The sequence below is a fragment of the Cnephaeus nilssonii genome, assembly GCF_951640355.1.
Source record: "Cnephaeus nilssonii genome assembly, chromosome: 16".
Lineage (NCBI taxonomy): Eukaryota > Metazoa > Chordata > Mammalia > Chiroptera > Vespertilionidae > Cnephaeus > Cnephaeus nilssonii.
This window is the reverse complement of record NC_137087.1, coordinates 19,795,525-19,822,997: the sequence shown is the minus strand read 5'-3', so window position 1 is coordinate 19,822,997 and position 27,473 is coordinate 19,795,525. Positions and strand designations below refer to the sequence as shown.

Here is a 27,473-nt window from a genome sequence, read left to right as displayed (position 1 = left end):
CTCTGGACACATGTGTAATTGAACATACTTGCCTGGGTGCACAGCCAGGCCTGGGAGGAAGCATGCCAGGCCCAACCAGTCATGTTTGGCTCACAAAAATGGAATTATTTGTTAACATTTAAAAATTGAATTCATATAAAAAGCCAAATTTCCAGCTGCCACTTTTGACAGAGCATGTGACCACTGTCCCCAGCCACCTTCTCAACCCAAAGTCTCCCTCATTTATAATCCCTGCCTGGCCCCTGTAGACTGCAGTTTGCACCCTGGGATAGGCTGTTGATGTTCGGAAACTCACGGGAGTGGGGCGGGGGGCAGGAATGCAAAGTGATGGTGGGGGCATTTGCCTTTATATAAATACTAGTAGCCCGTTTGCACGAAGATTCGTGCAATAGACCTTCATTCACCTGGCTGCCTGCACCAGTTTTCTGCCGGCACCGGGGACCCAGGCCTTGGCTGTGGCCACCGCCTTCTGCCTTCTTTCAGGGTCGGGGCTTGGCCCCGGGCGGTGGCCTTGGGCTCGGCCGCACCCAACATCCCTGCTACTGATCGCAGGAGCCGACCCCCAGTGGTTTCCTGCGATCCGTGCAGGCTCCCCGCTGGTGCCCAAGGCCGGGAAAGCCTCCGGCCAAGGCTTTCCCGGCCTTGGGCTCGGCCGCACCCAGCGTCCCTGCTACGGATCGTAGGAGCCGACCCCCTGGTCGTTGCCTGCGATCCGTGCAGGCTCCCTGCTGGTGCCCAAGGCCGGGAAAGCCTCCGCCTGAGGCTTTCCCGGCCTTGGGCTCCGCCACACCCCAACGTCCCTGCAACGGTTTCCTGGTGGGCGTGGTTGGTGGGCGTGGCTTGGGTGTGGCGAAGGTGCGGTCAATTTGCATATTTGTCTATTATAAGGTAAGATACCCTAGAGTCTTTTACTCTTCAAATGACCGCTTCAGACCCAGGAATTGGGACATTTTAAGTTCAGTATTAGAAGGGAAACAAAGGTGCCATGGGCCATCGCATGCTGTGTGGGTCAGGGACCAGCTGGTGGGGTCACTGCGCTGTCCACTCCGCTGGGAGAGAGACCGCTCCGGGTGTGGCCTGAGGGATCCGCCCCTGGCCTTTCCTGAATCTCTTGTCCCTACATCTTGCAGGGATGCGGAAGAATCTCCAAAATATATATATATATATATCCCCTCAGCTCCCTTCACCTCCCCGTGTCCTTCTTGATTTCTTACTGAGGAGGGAGGTGGCATGTCAACTTGGATCCAGGTGCTGAACCCCACTCACTAGTTGGGGGTCTCTGAGCAAATTGTGCAATGGCTCTCAGCCTGTGGAGCAGGGACGGTAATCCACCCAGGCAAGGCGCCCGGTAGATGCTCCCTGCAGGGTGCGGTGCGGGCCCTGGTTAGGCCCTGCGGGGGTTACCGAGGTGCTGGGCCAGGTCCCTGCACTGGCAGGGCTGACAGTTCAGGGGAGGCAGGAGCACCAGCTGAGGAGCGTGGGCCCCTCCCCCTGTCCTGGCTGGTCTCCCGGGGAGGCCTGCTCCTGAGCCTCTGGGGGGTGGGGAGGAGCAGCCCCCCCTCCCCGCACTCTTGGACCTGGGACCTGCCTTGCTGAGCCTGTGGTAGGAGGGCCCCAGATCTCTCTGGCGCTTCGCTCTGAGCCCCACAGTTTCAGCTCCAGCTTCCCACAGACTTCCTGTGAGGCCCTGGGCAGGTCCGCTCTCCTCCCTGTGCCTTTTTGGACCCCATAACTTGCTGCCCCCTTTCATAACTACTGTTTTTGGGGTAATATGGTGGATATTTAGAAAACTACACATGAACAATCATGCTTGCCAGGCTCTTAGGCTGGAGAGAGGCGGGGCAGCGGGCCTGACAAGCCACTCGTAGGCGCCTGTCTTCCTGCCCAGCGCCCACCTCCCAGCCCGTCTCCAAACTAACCAGGCTCCGTCACTCACCCGGATGCTGCCCTGGAGAATGGAGGCGGCAGCTCCTCCTTCCACCCACTGAGCCCAGGACATGTCAGGATCCCACACCTGTGCCCACGGTTGAGCTTCCCCCCTGGCTGAGCAGCCACCCCCAAAGGCAAAGAGGGCATGCTGCCCCTCCCCCGCCCAGTCACTCTCAGGCCGCCGTGGTATACCAGGGTTGGACGCTGACAAAATCAATGACGCAGACCCTCTCTTCTTTTCCGAGTCCCCACTCCTGCCCCCGCCCCCGTTTGAGTTGGGTCCCTCTTTCCCCTTCTCCCTGGAGCTGCAGGGGCGGGAGGTGCTGGAGGGCCTTGAAGAACCGGCCCCCACCACTAGGTCGCTTCTCATGCCCTCCTTCTCTGTGTCCCCAGGAGCCATGAGGTGCCACGTTGCCACCAGCTGCCGCGTGGTGTGGCTGTTTGTGCTGATCTCTGGATGCTGGGGTAAGTGTAATCCTTTTCCCCACGCAGGCTTGGGGAGCCAGGCTGCAGGGTGTGGGGTTGGCACTCTGGGGCAGGAATTGGGAGGGGACTGCTCTGGGACCCCGAGATCCCGCCTTGCTGTGTGACTGGGTACACACTTCCCTCCCTGGGCCTGGGTTGCTCTGCAGCACTCTCAGGGCTGAAAATACCCATCCCCAGGGCCTGGGCCGAGGGAGGCGGTGGGCGGAGCCTTGAGAAATACTTGAGCTTTAAGGGAAGGAGGCATCTGTGACCATGAACCGTCCTTCTTCTGGGCTGCAGGGCTGGCCAAGTCTCTTCGGTTTCCCAGCAGTCTTTTGAGCACCTACGGTGCGTGTCACTTTGGCCCAACTCTAGGGTGTGGAAGAAACGACTCGTTCTCAAGGAGTTCAGAGTCCAGCGGATTTACTAGACCACGCTAGGATTTACTCTGATGCAGGTGAAGAGAGTGGGAATCAAGGACAGAGAAGCCCGTCTGAAGGAGAGATGAATCGGGCCTGTGGGGATAGGAGACACCCAGCCAGAGGGAGACACTTACTCCGCGCTTTAAGGACTGAGAGAGTTTTAAAATAGGGGAGCGGGAGGAAGGCACTCCTGCAGGTGGGGGCCGCCTGAGCAAAGGCGTGGAGCTGAGGGCCCTCTTCTCTCTGCCTGGAGGACCAGCCCTCCTCCCCCTCTTCCCCGGGTCAGGGCCGGCGCTAGTGCCCACCGAGGAGGCCAGGAAAGGCCAGGGCATTTGCCTGTCCTGGCCCCCAGGATCAGAGAGCTCTGGTCTGATCTAAAGGAAGGCCAGGACAGCAGGCACAGCTGGCACCGTGTCCCTGGGGGCCAGGGTGTCTCTGGGGAAGAGCTGTGGGCACGGTGTGCCTGGCGACAGGCAAACACATTCCTGAGGGAGGCCAGCTCCTTCTCCCACTCCAGGGAGCTGGGCGCTTCTGGAGGAAGCCACGGCCTCAAGCTTGTTGGGGTGACGCTGGCATCCTGATGCCCGGAAGTCCCTTGACGGTCCCCTCTCCTGGCCTGCGTGCTTGGCGGGATCTCTGCTGGAGTGCTTCTGTGATGGGGGAGCTCACTCCCAGCCAGGGGAGACCTTCCTGGGGGGTACCCTCTGGGTTTGCTAGAAGGTGGCAATCAGGACCCTTTCCTCAGCCTCCTGTGACCTTGGACACTCATGCCCTCCCCCCAACATAGATGTAAAAATGGAACAGGTGCTGAGCGCCCAGCTGCCTTCCTCAGTCGAGGTGGCTGTGTCCCTGAGCACCAGATGCACCCACAGTGGGCCCGAGGGAGCAGCACAGAGCCAGGACTCCTGGGTCCCACCCACTGCTCCCGGGGTGCCCGGGGGCAAACTTCTTAGCTTCTCCGTGAAACAGGAAGGGCAGTAGGACTTTGCTCCTCGGTTGTAAAATGATCAGAGGCGTTAACACGCACATCCAGCACTTAGAGGGATGCCTGGCACATATTCTGTGCTAAGTAAGACAGCTGTGTCTTTTCCTAAGGGGAGCGAAATGGGACTCAGGAAGCAGAAGTGAAGTAAGTTGCCTGGGGCCACCCAACAATTCTGTGGCAAAAGCAGCCAGCCTGTGGTCTAGCCTGCCTGGCATCGTGGGCACAGCCCCTCGCCCTGCCCCACCTGGAGCAGCCAGTGTTCCTTCTGCATGGGCGTGGCTGACCTTAGGGACCGAAGGGCACCATCTCCTCACCGTGCCCTTTTGACACCTGCCCCCAACCCTGAGCACTCGCCTTGTCCCCCAGACTATACCCCAGGGCCTCTCCTTTGTTCCCAGCTGACCCCATGCCCGGCTGATTTCTACTCCCATCCCTGGTGGTCAGAGGTGGGTCAGGCTCAGGGACAGATGCCCCCTAGATGTCAACCTCCCTTGTCAGCCTGTCGCCTTCTTACCCTTCTCTCCTCTGGCCTGTGTGCTCCCAGGCACTTCTTATTCTGCACCTGTGGGCCTGTAGGGAAGGCCAGAGCAAAGGCCTGAACAGGCCTCCTTGCCCACCTTGCTGGCTGGGCCAGTGAGCATGGCTGCATCACTGGGTCACGGAGGCAGTGTCCAGGCACGGGCTGAGGGCCCCTCACGTGGGGCTGCGGGCTCCTCACCTGACATCAGCATGCTCACTCACATTCCCACTTCCCGGAGGCCTAAGAGCTCCTGAGGCAGTGGTTCTGCCTCTGGGGGACACAGCCTTCGTGCCTTATAAGTGGTCTTTAAGAACGAGCGACCTGTCAGCACGCCCCTTTCCCCACCCCACCTCCCAGCAGCCCCCTCCCAGTCCCCAGGTGCCACGCTGGCAGCTCAGGGCCACCCGCCGGGCCTCCGAGGGTGGCTGCCTACTCCAAGAACACGGGCCCTGCTTGGTATGTGGCAGGCGATGCATGTCCCCTGCGCTCTGCCCAGCTGCCCGTGCAGAGCTCTCAGCGGCTGATTATCGGCAGGTCCTGTAAGATCAAATTTAAAAATGAACAATGCTGCTGCAGGCGATCTTTTCCTCGCTGGCTCCCCTCCCCCACCAGCCCAAGCCCGCCCCTGAATTCTCTGGGCACCCCTGAGCCTTCTACCTTTGCTCAATCCAAGGCCCCCAGCAGGGATCAAAAGCATTCCCCCTGGCCGAGCAGGCGGCCCTGTTATTAATACCAATATTAATAATAGCTACCGTTTATCGAGTGCTTGCTGTGTGCTGGGGCATGGCGCTAAGCGCTTTATGTATGTAATCTCATTTAATCCTCAGGACAGCCATGATGTAAGTCCTCTTATTATCACTCTTTTACACGTTCGTAAACTGAGGCATGGGACAGAGGCTCAGGGAGGCAGGAGGGGGAGGGGCCCCCTTGACTGCAGCCTTCTGTGAGTCGGCCTCAGAGTTCTTGAGCCTGGCCCAAGCTCTGAGGGATCCCACATCAACAGAGGTGAGGGAGCGAGAGCTGCACCCCTGCCTACATCCAGGGCGCCTGGGCATCCAGGAGCTGCTATGCATGTGCTGCACAGCGTGGGCCCCTGAGAAGGATCAGCTCCCTGGTCGGCAGAGGCCGAGGGAAGTGCCCTCACCTGCCTCCTTCTGGCTGTTTTCCAACACCAACACCAGTTCTCTGCACACCCACCGAGGGTCTAATCATTTAATTTTGACCCCAACTACCTGTCATCCGTATCACCTGCCACAGATTGAAGGTTTAGGCCCCTCTCAGGGGCCTGTCACAAGTCCCAGGCCCCCGTACTTTTGACCAACTGGCTCTGAATCGGAGGCTCCCATGACCCTTCCTTGGGTTCAGTTATCCAGGACGACGCACAGACCTCAGGGAACACCCCCTCCTATGTCCTGGTTTACTGTAAAGGGCGCAGCTCAGGAGCCCCAGGTGGGAGAGACGCACAGGGCGAGGTTCGGAGCTCCGTGCCCCCTCCAGGCGCCGCCACCTTGGCACATGCTCGTGTCCAGCCAGTCTTGCTGGTGACCAGCCCCATCTTGGGGCTACCCAGAGGCTCCACCCCAAGTCACCTCGATGGCATAAACTCAGCTGTGGTCAAAGGACTGCCTTATGACTAACAAAAGACCTTCCGGTCACTCCGGAACCTCCAAGCGTTTGGGGAATCTGTGCCAGAAACTGGGACAGACACCAGGTGTATTCCTTATGGCGCCACCTGTGGAACGCCATGGGAAGGGGCTCGGGACAGGGGAAGCCAGCCTCAGGGAGTTTCTGTGTGTGTGTGTGGGGGGGGCGGGGGTTGTGGTATGGGGCTCTCTGTGGATGTGAAATTCCTCAGCACATGCAGGTACCACCCTGACCCCTTCCTGTACCAGCCCCACTCGGAGGTGTCCCAGACTCAGACAGGCTTAACTGCCCAGGGCTCCCAGGCGGGCTGCCGCTTACTAACGGCATGACTCTGGGCTGGTTCATACGTATCCCCTCTAAGCCTGGTCTCCACAACAGAAAAATGGGGCTATGATGGCACCCACCACACCACGAGGACTGATGGAGACGATATAAGTGACTGGTGCAGAGATGGGGTCCACAGATGGCAGCCATCATCATCATCATCATCATCATCATCATCATCATCACTACTACTATTGTTATCGTTGTCATCATTTACAGAGGGCCTTCTGGATGCCAAGCCCTTTCCTGGGCACCAGGGTTGTGGCCGTCAGCAAAGCAGACTGCCCTTGTCCTTGCCAGCTCACATCCCCCCTGGAGCCGGGCTGCCCACTAGAAATGCAATGCGAGTTATGTGTGTGGTTTAACATTTTCTAGGAGCTGCATTAGAAGAGAAACAGGTGAAATTCGTTTTAATAATGTATCTTAACCCAATATATCCATAATGCTATCCGTTCAACACGGAATCGATGTGGAAGATGAATGAGGTATTTTGCACTCACTTTTCTTACAAAGTCTTTGAAATCCTGTGTGTATCTTACACTTCAGCACAGCTCACTGTGGACCAGGGCTCAATAGCTACCTGTAGCTGGTGGCCTCGCTGAGGGCCCATTTGCCCTGAGGCAGGCGGCCATGGCCGTGGACAGATGCGGTGCCCACTGCAGCCCAGCCCCTCTGCGTCCCCTTGGAGAATGCGTGACGCTGGCAGATGGGTCCCTGACTGACGCTCTTGTCCTCTGACTTCCAGGCCAGGTGAACCGGCTGCCCTTCTTCATCAACCACTTCTTTGAGACGTACCTGCTGATCAGCGAGGACACGCCTGTGGGTGAGTTGACACGGGGCTGGCGGGCATTGGGTGGCATGAGGTGGGCTCCTTTCCCACAAGTGAAGGTGATCTTAGAGACTGAGACCACCTTCCACCCGCTCTTGGAACCTCTGCCATGGCATCCCTGATGGGTGTTCATACGGCTTCTGCCTGGGGCACTCAGCGCTTCCCATGGTGGCCCGTGCCCACAGAGGGGGATTCTAAGTACCAGAGAGGCTATCGTACTGAGCCGAGGTTGCTTGACTTTCGCTTCTGCATGAGTTTTTGCCTACAAAATGGTTATTTTCCTCTTTCTTGTGAAAATTTGAAGATGGAAGCTGTTGCAAACTTTGTTTTATAGCCTTCTGAACTTTTCTGGGATTACTGTATTTCCTGCATTGAGTATGCCTGTTTTTGTCATTAGAAAAAAATGAACTATTTAGGAGGTGATCGTAAGCATCCTGGTGTTCACCCCTCGCCCTCCCCACCCCTCCCCATCCCCCCAGCTTGTCGCCTCATCACCCTGGTCTGTCCTCATGGGCCCCCTCCCGAGGACCTGGCTCCTACACCTGTAGCTGGAGATCTGCGTGCACAGCCCCATGGCCTTAGTTCAGCTCTGGGGACCCAGAAGTCTCTCAGGAAGTGGGAGTTGAATGGAATGAACTGTCTTGCAGCTGTTCTGACGGGCAGGCAGTCTTTGCAGTGAGAACTGTGCAAACAACAGTGCCTGGAAAGGTCCCACCCACCTCCACAACACCCTCTCCTCCGTCCTCTCATTCTCATAGGTGTCATTTCAGGGCAAGTGGCTGTAATCCGGGGCTTCTCACGTGGGTGGGGTATGTGCCAGGAGCGGCGTACGTCAGGGGTCAGCATGGCCTGTCCTTTGGTGCATCATTTGTACTGAGAAACGAAGCAGGTGACTTGGAGAGTGGAGGGGTGTTAAGATATTTACCTAGTAGGTAATTTAAAACACTTCTATATAAAACCAAATGCAGGTGCTTGAAGTGGGGAGCCTTAGGGGGCCCCAGACTTCCCCTGTGTCTGTGGGGGCATGCGCACAGCCCCCGAAGAGGCCTTTCCTTCCCCTCTCCCTGACGGAGCTTTTCTGCAGGTGGGTGCTGGGCACAGCAGGTGTGTTTCCGACTGCTGTGGGGATGATCCCCATGGCGCAGTAACGGTTCATTTCTGGGACTGGGGCTTGGGGGGTAGGGGGGGATGGGGTTCTGCGGTCACTCCTTTGGTGACTAGCAGCCCCCACGGATCAGCACTGTGAGGATGAGTTTGGGGACTCAGGTTTGGGGATCGAGGTGTTTGAAGGGCTGCCTAGGAAAGTGGTTGCCTGCCTCTCTGGAACGTTCTTCCAGAGGCTTTGCCCGCCTTCTGGGGCTGGAGAAGGTTCCTGCCAGTCTCTTGGAGACCTTGTTGAGCTGTTTCCTCCCCTCCGGCATGGGTTGGGGATGTCTGTGGGCTCCTGGATTCACCTGTGGCTCCTCCCCTCACTCAGGCCTGGCAGGGGCTGGCCCGGAGCCAGCAGAGTAGGCGCCCACCACACGTGTGTAGGTAGCCAGTTGAATGTGAGCAGCATTTGTCACTGTAGGGGCTCTCCTATTTTTGGTTCATTTCTTAGTTCATCAGATGGATGTGCGCCTGCTCTGGGCCAGGCCTGGGTGCCTTGGACCCAGAGAGGGCTAGAGAATTCATGGGCAATAGAGAATCTGGTTAAGTGTCAGTGCGTGATTGAAGGAGGAGGGGTCGTGTCTCGGGGAGGGCAGAGGCGGGAGGCTGCAGAAGAGGTGTTTGGGAGGCGGTGACAGGTGAGCAGAGTCCCTTCTCATTCCTTCACACACGATTTCCTGTGGCTGATTTTCTGAAGTGTAATTTTTTAACCTCATCCTCCTGGAGAGCCCTTTGTTGTGGAGAGAATATACTTGGGACAGGTGGGCCACTGAGGCAGAGGTGTGGCCAGCCACTCACCGACCAGGGCTGCTGGCCAGGGGAGGTGAAGGCCCCTCTCAGGTGAGGCGTGCTGGCTTCATCACCTCGTCTGTGACTCCACATTGCCCTGCTCAGGCCTGAAGGCGGGGTCCTAGGAGGCCCGTGGTGCAGGGAAGGTGAGGGGTGGACATTGTTTGGCCAGCACTGAGAGCGACAAGGAAGCCCCCAGCAGGCCCTGATCTAGCACCTTTGACTCTGGCTCTGGATCGTCTTCTGCAAATGCCGGCATCGATCGGCCTCCAGGAGCGACTCCCAGGACTCAACCCGTTAAGGCTACACTTGGCAGTCGCAGCATGGTGTCTGTCTGTGCAGTAGGGGTTGATCGTCACTCTAGGGGGCTGTAGGAGAGAGAGAGGACTCAGTGAGCTGGAAGACAGCTCTGCTCATCTCTCTGGGCAGGAGCTGGGTCCTGAGCTGGCCCAGCCCCCTCCTGGCCCCCTCCCTTCTTTTGTATCAGCAGAGGGCAGCGCAGCTCTGGCCTGAAAGTCATGAGCCTGGTTTCTGTTCCTTGCTGTGTGGCCTTGGGCACAGCACTGCCCCTCTCTGGGCCTCTACCTTCCCATCTCCCCAGCGAGAGGGCATTGAAATGATGGACCCATTGGTCTTTGTCTTGGTGGCCCAGCTGGCCCCAGATGTCTCTGGGTCCTTAGATGAGACAGGCCTGGAGAACTCCACTGAGTGTTGTCACCTACACAGATGGCCCTGGGCCATTCATAGGGTGGATGTGGACTCACGTGGACGTGGCAGTGTGCAGGCCTCTGACCAGCAGTGGCCAGGGTGAGAGTGAAGGTTGAAACATCTTGTCCAGGGGCCTGGCCCTTTGCCTGCCATGCAGAATGGGGTGGCCTAGAGACACGACTTTGAGATTTGGCTCTCACTAACCCTTTGCTTTAGGAAGCTCAGTGTTCCAATCTGCAAAATGGGGATGGAGTAGCCCCATGTCTGGATTGTTGTTGTATTGACATACGATACTGTTAACTCCAAAGTCTCTGCACCTGGAAGGTTTTGTTGTTATGAAAAGGGTAGGCTGTGTGTGGCCAGGGATGGCTGGATGGGCTGCCCTGCCAGCCACGGGCTTGCAGGGGGGGCAGACAAGCACATGGATGAGCTGGTCCAGTGGGGTGGTCAATACCAATGGCCAGCGGCATAGCCTAAGGCAGTCAGAAAACGTCAGCTCACAGGAGGAGGAGGTCAGTGCTGTGGGCAGGCCAGACTCCCAGCTCTGGGGCTGACCATCCCTTTCTGCCTGGACACCCAGTGGTGGGGAGTCATCATCTTACGAGGCAGCTCCTTTTTGTGGGTTAGTTCTGAGAACGAAAAGTTCTTCCTGATACTCATATGAAACCTGTCTCCCTGGCACTCCTGCCCATTGAATGACCACTGACGCCTTCCAGAAAAATAACAACAGAACATGTGATGTACAATATATATGTGGAGCTTTTCCTATATAATAAAACCCTAATATGCAAATTGACCAAACAGCAAAATGACCAGTCACTATGACGTGCACTGACCACCAGGGGGCAGACGCTCAACACAGGAGCTGCCCCCTGGTGGTCAGTGCGCTCCCACAGGGGGAGCACCGCTCAGCCAGCAGCCGGGCTCACAGCTGGCGAGCTCAGAGGCTGTGGCAGCTTCTCCCGCCTCCCCAGCAGCGCTAAGGATCCCTCGCGGGATGTCCGACTTTTGGCCCTGAGGGGTCCCGGACTGCGATAGGGTGCAGGCTGGGCTGAGCACCTCCCTCGCCCCCCTGTCCCAGTGCATGAATGTTGTGTACCGGGCCTCTAGTATTATTATAATGATGTTTACTGAGTGCTCAAGGCAGTGTCCTCAGTGTTGTAATTAGTTCATTTTTAAGATTCCTTTTACGAATCGGAGTAGAGTTCGGCTGCGTCAGTGTGTAGTTTCTGTGACTGCTCTCCTGGGTTAAAGAACAGGACGTCCATCCTGACAGCGGGCCGTGGCCCTGTGCCCAGGAGCGGAATGGGAGGGCACAGCGCGGCCATCTGAAACCCTTGCAGAGGCTGCTTGTCCTGTTACTATCTCCTCACCTATCTCAGGTTCCAATTCCCTCTGCGTGATGTTCTTTCTGAAGACCATCTCCCAGCCAGAGGAGACAGCAGCAAAATGAAGTCATTAAGTAGCTCTGTCCTCCCACCACCCTGGGCTGTTAACGCTCAGGGCCCCCTTATCCCTGGGCGTCTTGCTCCAGACCTGCACATCAGTCGTTGGCAGCAGAGCCTGGCTTGGGTGGGGCAGAGCAAGGGCAGATCAAGGACTCGGTGTCTGGTCCGGCTCGTTGGCATTGCCTACACCTTGGCCCTGGCTGTCAGCAGTGAATGGCCACATGGCACCTTTAGGGTGGAAGACAGGTGCTGCAAAGGTGCTGCCTCCAGGCTGCCTCCGGGTTGCACTCCAGACACGCCGCCAGAATCGCTCATGTCATCACCAGTGACCCCTGTGGCTAATGCAGTGGCTAGTTCCCGGGCCTTGTGACCTGTCAGAGATGATCTTTGTCTCCTCCACGATGTCACCTCTCTGGCTGTTCCTCCTCGGTCTCCTTGGCTGCAGGCTCCACATCTCCTGGATTTCTTTGCATTGGCAGGCCCGGGCCCAGCTCCTGTATCTCTTCTTCATGTTCTCACTCCCATGTGATCTCTAGTCTCACGGCGTTAGGTGCGGTCTATACGCTGACGACGCTGGGATGGCTGCCTTCTGCCTGGGCCTCCTCGCAGAGGAGATTCCAGCCTCGTGTACCCACCTCTGCTCACCATTTCCACCTGGATGTCTAAGAGCTCTCCACCTCAGCGTGTCTAACGCCGAATCCTGATCCTCCCCCCAAAACCTCTGCCGCCCCTGCAGCCTGTCCCATCTCAGTTAGCTGCACCTCCCTCCTTCCGGTTGCTCAGGCCAGAAGCTTGGGGTCATCCCTGACTCTTCCCTTTCCCCCTCACCTCTCCTCCAGTTCATCTGGATGTCCTGTGGCTCTAGCTTCAAAATATTTCCAGAACCTTCTCACTTCCCACCCCTCCCTCAGCTACCCCCAGGGTCCAAGCTTGGGTTACCCAGGCAGCTCCCTAATGGTCTCCGTGGTGTCCCTGCGGCAGCCTGTTCTCACCAGAGCAGCTGAGTGAGCGAGTGGTTCTTTGCAGCCTGGGACAGAGCCTGTCATCAGGTCAGCTCAAGTCCCCCCATCCCTCTTGGAACAAAAGCCAGCGTTCCTAACTGGCGTGAAGGCTGTTTGCAGCCCTGGCCCTGCTGCTCTCACAGGCACTACCCCCCCCCCCCCCCCCCCCCCCGCCGAGCGCTCCCTCCAGCCATGCTGGTCTCCTTGCAGTTCCTTGGGCAGGAGAGGTGGGTTCTGACCTCTCAGCCTCTGCAGGTGCCGCTCCTGCCCCTGGAACACGGTGGATGAGCCTGTGCTGGGCAGTCAGGTCAGAGGCCACCACCTCGGAGGCTCTCCAGGAGGGTACAGGTGTGGCTTCCTTGGCTTCCTTCCCTCCCTGTGAGTCCCAGCTGGGGTGCCGTTGTGACTCTGTTGCTCATCTGTCTCCCCTGTTGCTCTGTGAATGCTTCCAGGTGGCCAGGGCCATATCTGTGTCCCCAGGGCTCAGGCCCGTGCCCGGCTTACATCTGGGGTTTGGGTGCCTTGGGGACAGGAATGGAGTCTGGAGTTTGTGAGCATGTGGGGGGATCTTTGAGCAAGGGCTGGGGATGGCTCCATGCCTGCTCACCATCCCTCCTGGAGTCTCAGGCCAGGCGCTCCCCTCCCAAGGGCATGTCAGGAGTAAAGTGTTGGTGACAGCAAGGATGGCTGCCCAGAGGTGGGACCCAGAGAACTTGTCCCCCAAACAGCACAGATGCCGGAAGTGCCAGGGTCGTGTTTTTCTCACCCCACCTGCCTGTGGAGTTGCATGTGGCATTTGCTGGAGATCCTCGGGGCGCCGAGCCAGGGAGGGACACAGCAGCAGCATGAAGTCCGGCTTGGAGGCACCACCTGACCGAGGAGCCCTGAGAGGGGCCGAGGACTTCTGTCTCAGCTGCCACCGATTCTCACGCCTTAGGTCCTGGAGGGGTGGTGTCCCTCGGGGCTGGCCACTGAGGTCCCTCCTCCAACCCCAGTTCTACATAGCTCCGGCCAGATGTCTCCCTGGCACCCACCACTCCCCAGAGCGCCCTGCTTTCTGGCCCTGGTGACCCACGCAGCATCCTAGCACCTCATGCGGCCTCACCACTGCCCCTCGCCCGTGCTGTTCCCGGGCCAGGCGTGCCGTGAATTCCTACTCTTCTTTCAGGGCGGAGCTCAGATGCCAGCTGCTCTGCGAGGCCCGCAGCCTCCCCACCCCCCGTCTGCTTCGTGGTCGTCTCTGAAAGCTCTTAGCGAGTTCTCGCTTGCTGTCTGTGTGTACCTCCCCCTTGGCCGTTCATTTTCACTTATTACTTTTATTAATATCGACATTACAATTAATTATAATTTTCACATTTATGTACAGCCTAGGATTGTGAGCGATAATATTAGTGAGTGTTTATTGACTGCCAGCCTCCTGCCGGGGCCTCGGTGAAGCATTTTCAATGCCTGGCCTCCCATGGGCCTCACGGTGACTCTCAGAGGTGTCCTCATCTCCCCGTCACAGCTGAGCAGGCCGAGCCTGCGTGCCCTCTGTGCCAAGCACAGTGCCGGGTACAGAGGGGCTCAACAGATGCCGGTCAGATGAGTAGCGGGATGAAGGCAGGAATGAGAGGATGTGGAGGGTGAATGTCTTGCCGATCCTCCTGCCCTTGTTTCCCTGTCCCTCTGTGCCCCCGAGGTTGGTGCCCACGGCGCCAGCTTCCCCAGGCCGACCCTCCAGCACTCCCAAAGCGTCTTGAGCCACAATTCAGATGGTGGTGCCCACGCTAATCACCTACACGACTGAATTAGTCTTGTCAGGAGCCATTAAGGCGGGAGCTGGGATTCATTAGGATGGATCGGGCCCAGGTAGCGCCTGGCACTGCTGCCAGTCAGCGCTGATTAATTTCTCTGCAAACCCCATCAATGCCCAGCTGTTTCGTCTGGACCCAGGGAGAGCAATTTTCAGTGGGCTGACCCCCGTCGGCGGTCTCAGCAGATGGAGGAGCTGTGCCCCTGTGGGCGCGTGGACAGCTCCCTGCAGGGGCAGCCCCCATGGAGCACAGAGTGGGAGGCTGGCGAGAGTGGCAGGCTGTGTGGGCAGCGAACACTTGGGGATGGCGAGATGTCTGGGCATGGGATTCTGGAGAAGACGTGGAAGGGATGGGTGAGGGGGAGTCTGGGAGGTCTCGGTACCTAATGTCTTGGGAGGGGCGGTCCCTCCCTTCCTGTGCCTTTCTCCCATTGTATCTTTAAAGGGAAGAAAGCATCTCTCAGGAGAGGATGGAGGCTGAGAGTGATTTTCCTCTTTAACCAGAGCGTTCCTTAGGACTGACACAGGGGACAGGGGTCCCTGGTACCCCAGAGCAGTTCCTCAGCAAGGAATTGTAGAGCTAGAGGGGCGTGGATGTGAGAAGTCCAGTGGATCCCAGCATCAGCTGGGTGTGTGCTCTGAGCATGGCTTGGTCTTTTCTGCCAGCCGCCTGTACAGAGACAATATAGCCCAAGAGCCAGTAATAATACAAAAAATAGAGTATGTTAGAAATAATAAGTGCAAAGGAGAAATTATCATCTTTGGTTGAAGTTAAGGTCAGTGGGAGACAGGGGGGCTCTAATATTTCGCACCTCACTTTGACTCCCCCCCCCATCCCTAAGGCTCTTCATAGAGCCTGTGATGAACCCCTACAGCCTCCTGTGGGACAATTTGATGACCACTGTCTTAGTCAAACACTCCCACTTTACAGATGGAGAAACTGAGGCCCAAGAGGGGGAGCTTGGCCAAGGGCCCCAGCGAATTACTGTTGGATTCCAGACTGAAGCCTGCCCTGAATTCACACACCAGCTACAGAAGGGATTCAAAGGGGCTCTGCCGTGCAGGCTCGTGCTGCCTTGGGGCCTGGGGAAGAAGGGCCTCTTGGGTTGATGGGGTGAGAGTTTAGGACATAGTTTGAAGAAAGGGCTCCAGGTGCCTCTCAGCTTTTACAATCTTGGGGTAGAGTGCTTCAGGAGGGGAAGTAAGGTTAGCCCAGAGGCTCCCTGGGGGACATTCAGGCTGGAGGGGGCTTGGTTTTAGAGGAAGGAGGTGACCCGGTATCTGTCCAGATGATCCGATGCTGGGACCCAGGGTTGGTGGCCCTAGGTTCTTATCGCCATCACAGAGCAGGAACTTCACTCTTCCTTCTGGGAGGTGGGGTGATGACTCTCAGGACCCCTGGAAGGGCCCGGATGCTTCTGCGGCCTTGCCCCCTCTGCCTTCCTCCAGGGCAGCACTGACCCTCAAAGAGGGAGACAGGACGGATTAGTGCCCTCTGGCCCTCTGAGGGATCCTATGGGCTGTAGCCACTCTCAGGAGGCTCCTGCCTGGGCCCACGTACAGCCCCAGCTGTGGACTGGCCCTCAGCACAGGGGTGGGGGTTGGGTGGGTGTTCTGGATGCCGCCATAATAACACTAATGATAACGATGATGCACCACCTGTCGTGCAGGCAGACGGTTAATGTGTTAGACACTTCACACCTGTGCCAGGCCGTGCTGGGGAGCGGGGTAGGGACGCATACATGAGAGATCACTGGGAAAACGGCACCTGTCTTTCATCACGCACCTACTCTGTGTCTAGCTAAGTTCCTCCTACACAGGGCTTCATTGAACCCTAAGAGCAAACCGAGAAAACGGGCCTCGTAACCTCCATTATGCGCTGAGGACGCAGACGCTCCGAAAGGATGACTTGCACAGGGTCACACGTCTCCATAGGATGGAAACTGGGCTTGAATCTCGTGCCAGCTGCCCCCACATCCTGTGCCCATAGCCACATCTTGGGGATTCTGTCTGTAGGTCATGGCTTTCAAGGAGCCCCAGTTTGGTGTGGAGAACCCCGGGCAAGTGGGCGCATGGGCTGCAGAGGACGGAGGAAGGAGTTTGTGCTGGGCACGGGGACGGAGGAGGTTTCATTGCAGAGGTGGCGTTGAGTGGCCGGGCTTCAACGGGCTGAAGCCACAGGAGAAGCATTTCAGAAGTGACCGGTAGTGGGGCAGACGATTGGTGTTGTGTTTCGGATGGCAGGAATAGGTGGTTGTGCTTAAAAATAAAAATAATGACAGCAACTCAGTACTTGTGTTTTACTAGTTAGATGGCCTGCAGGATCTCGTTGAATCCTTAGCAGCAGTGCTGGGGTGTCTGTTCTGTTAGAGCCCCATGTTACAGGGACAGCAAGCCAGCTGCCCAGGCATCCACAGCTCAGTCAGGGTTTGAATTCCAAGAGTTAGAACTCCAGAGTCCACAAACTTACGACCCCCCTGTGCTGCTTCTCAGGATTGTGTGGGTCTTTCCTCAGTCTGTCACCCCGGAGAGGGCCTCAGTGACCAAGGGCCACACCGGAGAGGTGCCGGATTCAGGGGCAGCTGCCCCAGGCTGGGAGAGTGGCCAGCACAGCTTGGCCTGGGAGCAGAGATCCTGGGCTGGGCTAAGTGCCCGGGTCCCAGGCCTGGCTCTGTTCCCTCATAGCTGTGTGAGCGTGGGCAGGTGGATTTCCCTGCCGGGCCTCGCTTGCCTGCGTCTCTCAGAAGATGCTAGTCCTTGATGACATACAGAGTTGGGATTACTGCTGAGCAATGAATGTGGATGGGGTGGGGGGGATAGAGGAGAGTGAGAGAGTAACCGGTTGCTTGCTCTTGGGCTTACTGGGCCCTTTCCAGTGAGCAGCCGTGAAAGAGGCGGGGGCCTTGGCCAGCTGAGCTGTGGCCAGGCAGCAGGCACCTTCTTTAGGGGGATGGCAGATGAACCTGGCTCAGCCGTGTCCATAGGTGAGGATGTGCTGAGCTTGCAGCCAACTGGGAACCAGCTGAAGGTGTAATTTACAAGAGCTGAAAGCCCTACAGCTGGTTGGGGAGAGGGTGGCAGGCAGAGCCAACTTTGAACTTGTCATCACTCTCCTGCCCCAATGGTTCTTTACATGGCTCAGGGGACCTGTGGGCCTGACTGTCAGACTACAGTTTAGCCCGGAGTAGGAGGTCAAGTCTTTCTGTCAGCACTTGACCAAGAAAGGATTTGGACCCCAGGAAAGTTGTCCATTGGAGCAAGGATCACCTTGAAGGTCCCCCGTCTGTGCAGAGTACATCAAACACTGGGAAGGGGGAGCACAAGGTCTTACGAGCTGTGTAACCACCAGCAAGTCCCGGGGCCTCTCTGAGCCTCCTTTGCTTCCCCTGGAAATGGGGATGATCGTACTTGTTCAGCTGACTTCACAGCGAGATTTATGAAAGAGCTTTGAAAACTAAATTGCTGTGCAAATGGCAGACATTTTATTAGAACCATTTGTCTTTAAGTGCTTCCTCTTCCGAGAAGCCCTCCATTGCATTTTCAGCAGGTGTGGATTGTATCACCGGCTACTTACCCTCTCTCTGCCTCAGTTTACTGATTTGGAAGATGGGCGTAATGATCACACTGTGTCTACTCATAGTATTGTGGTGAGACTCATAATACTCATAGTATCCTATATAATAAAGAGCTAATATGCTAATTAGACTGAACAGCAGAACAGCCGTCCAGACATCCTTCTGGACGACCATCTGGATGACCTACTGGATGAAGCTGGGGCTGCAAGGGGCTGCGAGGGCCGGCTGAGGCTGCAAGGGCCAAGCCCCTTGCACGAATTTCGTGCCTTGGGCTTCTAGTTATTATATAAGTTAGTTAATTTGGGGCATATAGAACTGTGCTTGGCACTAATAGAAGTTAACTAGTATTATGTTATCATTGACTAGTGCTTTCCAGGAGCAGTTTGGGACAGGAATGATGCCCTAAGTCAGGGGTGGGGAACCTTTCTTCTGCCAAGGGCCATTTGGATATTTATGACATAATTTCTCGGGCCATGCAGAATTATCAACTTAAAAATTAGCCTAGTATATTTGGTCGAACATTTAATTAACTCACCCCTAATGCCTTGGCAGGGCCAGACCAAATGATTTCTCGGGCCTTATAGAGCCCGTGGGCCCAACGTTCCCCACCCCTGCCCTAAGTGACCAGAGCCCACTGTGCCCAACGCATGGATACTTGGTATGTTTTATGCATTACTCCTCCAAGGGGCATTTTCACTCTTCAGCTGGAAGAGACTGAGTGGCCCCCGGTCCACCTTCCAGCCTGACCAGGAATCCACTGGCACAGCTGTCTGCCAACAAGTGGTGCAGGCGCTGGGTGGGCAGCTCCCTATCTCACCAGGCAGTGAGCGCCACCCGCCTAGTATCCGGCCATCCGCCTCCTGCTGCTGCTCCCCATTCATCTGGTCTCCCTAGAGCGCCCAGGAGTCAGCCTGTCCCTCTTCACACGATGGCTACCCAGGGTCTGAAGACAGAGGCCTGCCCCTCATCTGCTCGCCTCTACTCTGGAGGCCACAGCTCCTGTAGCCAGCCCTCGGACTCAGGACAGACTTTGCTCACGTTCTCCCTCCTGGTCACCCTCCGCTGTGCCAAAGACGGCACCAAGGCGTGCTTGTGTTGCTCCTCTCATCCTCACGGCCCCCCAGGAAGGAGGTGGGTACTAAGCCCATTTACTGATGAGAAAACCGAGGCTTAGAGAGGTTGCCTCCTGCCAGAGGGCTCGCGGTCATTACCGTGCAGGGCTGGGTTCAAGCCCGGGCCTTTCCTCCTCCGTGGCCAACACTCTACTCTGTTTGTAGGCACGTCGATCAGAGGAGGCGGACAGAGAACCTTCCAGCCTCAGGGCTGGGGTGGGGTCCTCACCCACCATCTCTGGCCTCTCTTCTGATGCCTTATTCTGCCTTAATACTACAGTGGATGGAGGGGACAGGACCTCCGAACTCTGGTCCTTCTGCCCCCTTGCCCGTGCCTTAGCCGCCCCCACACTCAGGTGTGAGGGGCTGCCCGTGGGCCCTCCTTTCCCCGGGCTCTCTGGGCAGCAGGACTCTGGGTGGGGGGAGCCCTGGCACTTCCTAGGATTGATTTGGCCTTTGAAGAGGATAATTCAAGATGAATATGCCGGCGTCGGGCTGGAGTGAGATGGAGGGATTCTTGAGTGTTGAACCTGCTTCGCCGCATCAGCTGCTTTATGAGCTCTCCAGAGAAACCCTATGTTGTGGATAACTCAGCCCTGACAGGCAGGGAGGCGGCGTCTGTCTCCCGCATTCCTGGGCGAGCTGTCTGGGTGCACCTCGCTCACCCCATCTGGGTGTCCAGAGCGGCTTCTGGCCTCATTGCAATGAAGGTCATTGTCCCTCCCCAACTTGTTCATCCCGCGCTGCCCCAGCCACGGGGTAAGGGCAGCGGTGCTCACCTGGTGGGTCCTTGTGCTGGACTCTGGCTCCAGGCTGCCTCGGACAGTCCAGGTAGAAGGGAGGTGAGTGGGCCAGAGCCTGTGGACAAATCTCATTGACCTCTGGCAGCCTGTTACCCCCAGGGGCAGCCCAGCCCCATCGCTAGGGACACGGCCTCTGCAGGGCAGCCCAGCCCCATCGCTAGGGACACGGCCTCTGCAGGGGCAGCCCAGCCCCATCGCTAGGGACACGGCCTCTGCAGGCTGCCAGGCTCCTCGGCAGGCCAGAGTGGGTCTGTGGTTCAGGGACTCTGTACACCAGGGGTCCTCAAACTTTTTAAACAGGGGGCCAGTTCACTGTCCCTCAGACCGTTGGAGGGCCGGACTATAGTTTAAAAAAAACTATGAACAAATTCCTATGCACACTGCACCTATCTTATTTTGAAGTAAAAAAACAAAACGGCAAAAACACCCGCATGTGGCCCGCGGGCCGTAGTTTGAGGACGCCTGCTGTACACCATGGGGGTGTTGCTCTCGTGGAACCAGCCTTGCCTGATGATGACACACAAGGGCATGAGGTCAGGGAACAGAGCCCCTCGTGGGGCCCTGGCAGCTCAGCTCAACTCCCGTGCCTCGGCTGCCCGTCCTCATTGGGCCCTCCTGCAGCTCCATGGCCGTCCAGGGGCCCTCCGGGTGAGCCAGGCAACAGACCAAGCTGTAAACTCATCAAGGGCAGGGCGTGTGTCTCAAAGCCTTGGTAAGGGGGGTCGCCTGGGGTGTGCAGGAGACTGACAGTGAGCACCGAGGGCCTGCCTTCCTCAGGGTGCCCTGTGGAGCCTGGCAGGGGGAGTGTAACACAGGTGACACGCATGCTGTGTGTCATGGCTTAGCTGTCTGTCCCAGCCCAAGAGCACGTTTAGCCCTGGGCTGTGACAGCCTTAGGTCACAAAAGTCGTACTGAGGGAAAGGCATCCAGAGGGGAAGTGACAGGGGGGCAAACTGCACATGAGGGACAGCTGGGGGCCAGGAGAACTGGGCGCAGGGACTTCCCGTAGCAGAGTCCAGAGTAATAACTGGTAGTTGGTGCCCCGGGGGGTGGGTAGTCCGGTGCTGGCACCAGCATTCCGTCATTTTATTTTATTTTATTTTAAAATATATTTTTATTGATTTCAGAGAGGAAGGGACAGGGGGAGAGAGAGAGAGATAGAAACATCAATGATGAGAGAGAATCATTGATCGGCACGAGCCCACAACCCAGGCATGTGCCCTTGACCGAAATCGAACCTGGGACCCTTCAGTCTGCAGGCTGATGCTCTATCCACTGAGCCACACTGGCTAGGGCACATTCCATCATTTTAAACACAACCCATGTCTCCTCCTCCATCCTCACTCTTCTCTGCGTCCGTCATGTCGTGGGACTCGGAGGGTGGCAGTGGCTTGTGATGAAAGCAACGTACAAACCCTGTGCCGGGTTCCCGCTCAGCGGGTCCTTACGATAACCCATAAGGGCCACCACTGGCCCCGCCGTACAGATGAGGAAGTTAGTGGCCGGTCCACAGTCCACGGTCCCAGTCAATGTCAGCGCCAAGGTTTGAGCCCGACCGTCTGGCCCCAGGTCATGCCTGGCTCCATGCCCATGTGTGCCCGTGAGTAAACTGCCCCAGTTCCTCAGGCCTGTTTCCCCACATTACAAACTGAGGGTGGCTGGCCCCTCCCAGTGTGTTCTTCCCTCCTGCCCGCAGTGCAGAGGCCCCGGAGGTGCCTGAGTCAGTAGGTCTGGCGGGGGCCTGAGAGCTTGCATTTCCACCGAGTTCTTAGGGGCTGCTGCCGCTGGCCTGGGAACTCCACTTTCAGACCGCGGCCCTCGCCATGCTGCTTCCTGGCATCCTGGTGTGTCCTCCCTCACCCAGGCCTGCTCAGTTCGCAGCCCTGGGGGTGTCTGCCCTGGGGGCATTGGGCTGGGTTCCCTGGGCCTGCCTGGCCATCTCGCAGGCCCCCTGCCCGAGACATCTCCTGTGCTCTCTACACCTCCGCTGGGGCTCATCCTCGGGGAACACGTGTGTGAATTAAGAGGGAGCCTGAGGAGCACCGGAGTTCACAGGAGAGCTGGAGGCCTAGGTGCCCAGGTGCCTGGTGCCCAGCATGTCTTGCCCCCGGCCCCAACTTTTGTGTTTACAGAGTGGCTGTGCAGAGTGGACACAGTGACTCCTGACGGCCTTCATCAAAAGCTCTGGAGCAGTTTAAAATCAATTGTGGAGAAGGGAGCTGCTTCCCTCCTCGGGCACCCCCACCCCTGCTTCCAGGGAGTCCTGCCCAAGGAGCTGTGGGTCTGGTGGAGGGGTAGGTGTTTTAGGGCAGAGCAGGGAATAAGGGGAGAGGAAGGGGGCAGGGAGGAGGAGGGCGAGAGTGTGACTTCTGAAGCCAGTGAATCCACTGTCTTTACAGTCTACAGCCAGGCCATCTGTCAGCAGCTCTTGGCCGAGCACTCCCAGCTCTGGCCTTGCCCCCACCATGCTGAAGCCTCCACCAGGTCCTTCACCTCTGGGAGCCCCAGTTTTCTCATCTGTAAAATGGGTCTGATCCCATGTACTTTGCAGAGCTGTTGTGATTTTGGGGTGAAATAATGCATGTGGTGAGCACAGGCGCTCAGTGGCAGGAATGTGGACCCCATCGGATGCTCAGTGGCAAGAATGGTATTTGCTGCTCCACCTGGGAAGCCTCACCTGCCCCTGCCTGCACAGGTGCTTTCAAAAAGCAAAAGTCTGTTCAGATGTTGGCAGCCCAATGTCCCCCCGAGTCTGGCTCAGGCCCTGCCTCATTCTGTGGACACAGGAAACTAGAAGACACTCATGGGGAGTGCCCGGCGGCACCTGCCCCTCTAGGCTGGACCTCTGATCTCGAGAGCTTTGGATCCCGGGATGAACAACCTCTTCTTGTGCCTGTCGGCCAATTAAGGAGGATTAAGATGTTTAGCAGCTGCATTTCCCTCCACCTACAATGAAAACAGCGTCATGTGCTGTAGTAAGGCAACCATCCTAAAGGCAGTGGGACATCGCTCAGAACAAACTGTGTCTCCCCCTTCCCTTCTCAAATCCGTTTTCCAACTCTCTCCTGATCCTGTACAAGACAAATAAAATCTTCATACTTTCACTATGAAGAGTAAAATAAAATGAAAAATAGCTTCATCAAGTGTCGTGGGGGCAAGGGGTGGGGAGAGATACGTATATTTTTATAACTTGGGTTATCTATTTCATTGACTAGAAACATGTCCATGAGAAAAGTGGCACTGCCTTTTAGTTCCGAAAATATAAATATGTGAGTCTATTTGAGAAGCGGCAGTAAGGAGGCCGCCGCGTTCTGACATTAGACTTGGGGCCTAGACCTGAACCACGGGGCTGTTCCTGCTCCAGCCTGGCACCCTCATCTGGTGAGATGACATATGGGCTGTGGCATCTGACATGTGACATATGCCCAGCACAGAGCCTGGCACACCGTCAAGGCTGGTTCTTCCCAGCCTGCCCTTACCCCGCTGGCAACAAGTGTTGCCTTTGCTTTTCCAGTTATTTTCCGCCCAGTCCTCTGCCATTAAAAGAATAATGAGGAATGAAGCCAGGGGTCTCCCACCCTTCCTCCCCACCCATTCCTCATCCTCAGGAGGGCCCCTTTCTCAGCCCCCTCTCTCTGGCTCTGGGAGAGGTGGGTGAGTGGCAGGGAAGGCAGGACGGAAGGTGGAAGCAATTAGCATGCTCTTACCAGCCAGCTCTCCTGCCATAGCTTTCTTGTTCATAAATCAGGACGTTGATTCTCTTATGACCAAGCATCAGTGGGTGTAAAGTCCCCAGGGTGTCCAAGAGCTAGGACTCTTGAGATCAACGGTGTTTCATGTGGGAACTACTCTGTTTTGCCTGAAGTTTTTCTTCTGTGTTCCTCATTTTCTGGCCCCTTGCTTTGGCCAGAGCAGTGTCCTGCCCTCAACAGATTCAAAACCCAGACCTCTGGGGTTTCTTACGTTGCCACTTCTTTACGAGGCATTTGTAGACATATCCACCCACAACCCTATCTTGGAGGCCTCATTAACATATTTTAATTTAACCAACATATGTTGTACGTACTCTGTGTCAGTAGCTACTATAAACTCTTTTAATCCTGTAACAATCCCCTGAGGAAGGTGCTCTTATTATCATTCCTACTTTATAGGTGGGGAAACTGAGGCAATAATTGCAGTTACTTGCCCAAGGTCATGCAGCTGGTGAGTAGGGGTGGAGCTGGGATTTGAACTGGGGTGGTTAGCATCAGCATCTAGCCTCAAGCAGTGTGTTCTGCTGCTTCCGAATAATAGTAATGGCAGTAGTAATCGTGGCTTCTATTTATCGAGCACCTGTGAGGTGCCAGGCACTTTGTACACATTATTACACCAAATCTTTATGACAAACCACCAAGTAGGTATTTATGTCTGTGTGTATCAAATAAGGAAACCGAGGCTCAGCGAGAATAGTTAACGTGCCCACAATCCCAGAAGTGGTATAGAGAGGAGGCAGAACTGAAATCCAGGGCAGCCTGTCAGTGAGTCCCTGCTCATCCTACTATGTCTCCTAGATGCTCTGGCTCCAGAGACCCACCAGTTATCTGTGATGAGGACTTGTCTTATCCAGAAGCAATTCCGCTCAGCTCCACTGTGCCAGAGCCTTTACAGTTCTGGGGGATGCCGAGAGCATGAGGAATGGGAGTAGGGGAGGAGGGTGGAAGAGTAGAGTAGGAGGGCGATGAGAGAGCCGTTCAGCAGGACCACTTATGGACAGTTGATTGTTGGCCTTGATCTAATGTCCTACGTGCCCTTCACTGGCCAGTTAAAATGAAAACTAATGACGGGAATATAAGTTAAAGTGCCTTTCAACCCTGACACTCCTGGATTCAAATCACCTTCCCGCTTGTCCTTCTAACTGTGTCTCATAGAGCTAATAAGAGCAGTCATTGATGGAGGGCCAACTAGGTGCCAAGACTACCTGCATCGTCTCATTCAATCCTCATAACTGTCCTGGGTGAGGACGTTATAATCGTATTTCTGTTCTTTTCAGATGAGACCCTCCAAGTGGGTGCAAAAGTATAATGCTGCATTGTCCAAAACAATAGCCACGAGCCACGTGTGGCTATTTAAATGTACATTAATTACAATTAGATAAAAAATAGAAAACTCCCTTTCTTATCCAAACCGGCCACATTTCAAGTGCTCGGTAGCCACCTCTGTGGAGTGGCTGCCGTGTTGGACAGCACAGAGAATATTTCCATGATCGCTCAGTTTTCCAATGAGCAACCCAGCAGCCTGCCCATAGTCATTCAGCTGGGCAAAAGCAGCCCCCTGGGAACCACTGTTTTTCATGCCTGGCCATTTCCCCCTGGCCCTGATGGCAAAGAATATTCTCTCTAGGTAGCAGCTTATGGTACAAAGAGGCAGCATGACCTACTCAAGGTCGAGAGGCTGGAGTCGATGGGGTAATAGATGCTGAGGCCCTGAGTCATTGAGTGCCACCCAGCTCTCTGGGCTCTAGCTGGGCAAGCTCAGAGCCGGGGGCCCGTGGGCGGGTGATATTCCCACCTCCGGCCAGAAGCAGCCCTGCCGGTTATGAATTTTTACAGCTGTTTACCTGACGCTGTTCTGTCCAGGAATGAAATAACTCTCCCCACGGCCACTATGAATTCTTTGCTTCCCTGGGACAAAAAAACTAGCCCTTGTGATTGGAACATTGTCTGCAGTCCTGTCAGGTAGCGGTGGTGAATGACAGGTGAGAGAAAGCAAACGGCTGAAAGCCATTACCCTCTTACTTCAGTGGACTCGGGAAAATAGTCATAAATTAGTGCCGTGTGCCAAACGAGCAGAGAGGAAAAAGCACAAAATATGAAAAAACACACACACACAAAAGAACACACCTCCTCCCTGAGAAAATCGTAATTTTCCTCCCGAGGGTGGGAGGAGTAGGCTGTTCAGAAGGTAACGCCTCTGAAGAGCCTGCGCGTCACTGTCACTGTCACCGTCACCCTGCCTTTGCCACACCCGGAGAGGAGACCAGGCCCTGCAGGACCCGTCAGTGAAGCAGGGAGTTAGCGCCCCCGCCCCCTGCAGGGCCACCGCCTGCAGTGTGTGTTCCTGTGTGAGGGTGTGTGGGTGATGTGTCTTCATGAGGTGATGCCCTATTTGTGCATATACCTTCTGTGTGTGCGTGTGTGCGTGCGTGCGTGTGTGTGTGTGTGTGTGTGTGTGTGTGTGTGTACCTGGGGTCACAGACCACCTTGGAGGCTGGAATCGAGCGAAGAGCAAAGGACAGCCTGTACGGTGCGTGTGCTCTTATTGATGAAAGGACATTGGCTCTTCTTACATTGTGGCTCCAAAATTGTGTTCCTTTGTGGAGGGTGGAGAAGGAGGTGTGAGAAGGCAGAATGGCTCAGTAAGCCCCTTTGGAGATCCCAGGATTGGGGCTGCTGGGAACAGTCATCTGATTTCAGCAAGTTCAGCTTATACACCCAAAGGTGTGAACTTGAGTGAGAACATTTTGTGGGTGGATAGTGTACAGCAGGGGTCCTCAGATGTTAGCATGCATTTGAGTCCTCGAGAAGGCTTGCTACGACAGATTGCTGGCCCCTCCCCGGAGTTTCTGACTCAGCAGGTCTGGGGCAGGGCCTGGGAATGTGCATTTCTCACCAGCTTTCAGGGGGTGTTGATGCTGCTGGTCTGAGGAGCACACTGTGAGAACCACTGATACACACCTTCGACAAAGTCCTTTAATGAGTCCCCAGCGCCACAAGCCTGTGCGGTTCAGCAGGAGGTAGTGTGGTGTGTGGTTAAGAGCATGGAGCAGACTGCTGGGCTTCAAAGCCTGACTGGTGGGCCCTTGGCAAGTGGCTTAACCTCTCTGTGCTTGGGCTTCCTCATCCATGAAGTGGATGATGAAAATATCAACCACACAGGGCTGGTGTGTGGAAACTGTGTTAAAAGCTTAGAATAGCCCTGGCTGGTTTGGCTCAGTGGATAGAACATCAGACTGTGGACTGAAGGGTCCCACTTTTGATTCCGGTCAGGGCACATGCCCGGGTTGCAGGCTCAATCCCCAGTAGGGGCATGCAGGAGGCAGCTGATCAATGATTCTCTCTCATATTTCTATCTCTCCCTCTCCCATCCTTTTTGAGATCAATAAAAATACATCCTATATAATAAAAGCCTAATATGCAAATCGACCGAATGGCGGAACTACCAGTGGAATGACATGCACTGACCACCAGGGGGCAGATGCTCAATGCAGGAGCTGCCCCCAGCCCGCAGGCCCTAGGCCAGCCAAGGCGGGTGTCAGCAGGGGCTCCCCAATTGCCCCGCCAGTCACCCTGCAGTGGGAGGTGACCTGTGGCGGTGGGGTGATGGGAGGGGCAGGGCCGGCCGGCAAGCTGGCTGGTGCTGCCCCTGCCCCCCATCACCCTGATGGTCACCTCTGCAGAGGGAGGCGACCAGCTGCGGTGGCGGGGGGCGGGGCTGGCAAACAGGCAGTGCCAGGCTGGCCAAGGCGGGTGCCAGCAGGGGGCCCCCCCAATCACCCCACCGGTCGCCCCACAGATTGGCCCTGAAGCTGGCCAGGCCTAGGGACCTTACCCATGCATGAATTTTGTGCGTCAGGCCTCTAGTTAAGAAAAAAAAGCTTAGAATAGTGGCTGGAACCTAGACAGCACTGTGTGTATTGGCTAACATTATTCTCCCCACTTTGCAGATGAGCAAACTGAAGTAGGTGACATTCCAAGGTCACACTGCAAGTTAGGGCAAAGCTGAAATAAGAACCCAGGCCTCCTGACTCCTGGCCAGTGCCCCACACCCCTTTGCCCCACCTCACGTGAATCAAGTTCTCTTTACTGGGACCCTTGCTTCCAAAAGCCGTGTATCCTGGCCAGCAGGTTCATTTCCTGACCTTCCCTTCAGCATGGGGGGGGGGGGCCGGGGAGGCAGACCCTTACTCCTTTTCTCTCAGGAAGTGGGGGTGAAACA

General features: G+C 56.3%; 1 protein-coding gene across 1 annotated transcript in view; it reads left to right on the top strand.

Annotated features, from left to right (window-relative positions):
- Nucleotides 1-2,327: 2,327 nt before the first annotated feature.
- The window catches only part of LOC307112525 (cadherin-23-like), a gene marked incomplete at both ends in the record, with an annotated part of 282,465 nt that continues 257,319 nt past the window's right edge, over nt 2,328-27,473 (top strand). The window contains 2 exons of the mRNA XM_079793252.1: nt 2,328-2,394; nt 7,035-7,112. Coding sequence (XP_079649378.1) covers nt 2,328-2,394; nt 7,035-7,112 — 145 coding nt within the window. The remainder of the gene's footprint in view (nt 2,395-7,034; nt 7,113-27,473) is intronic.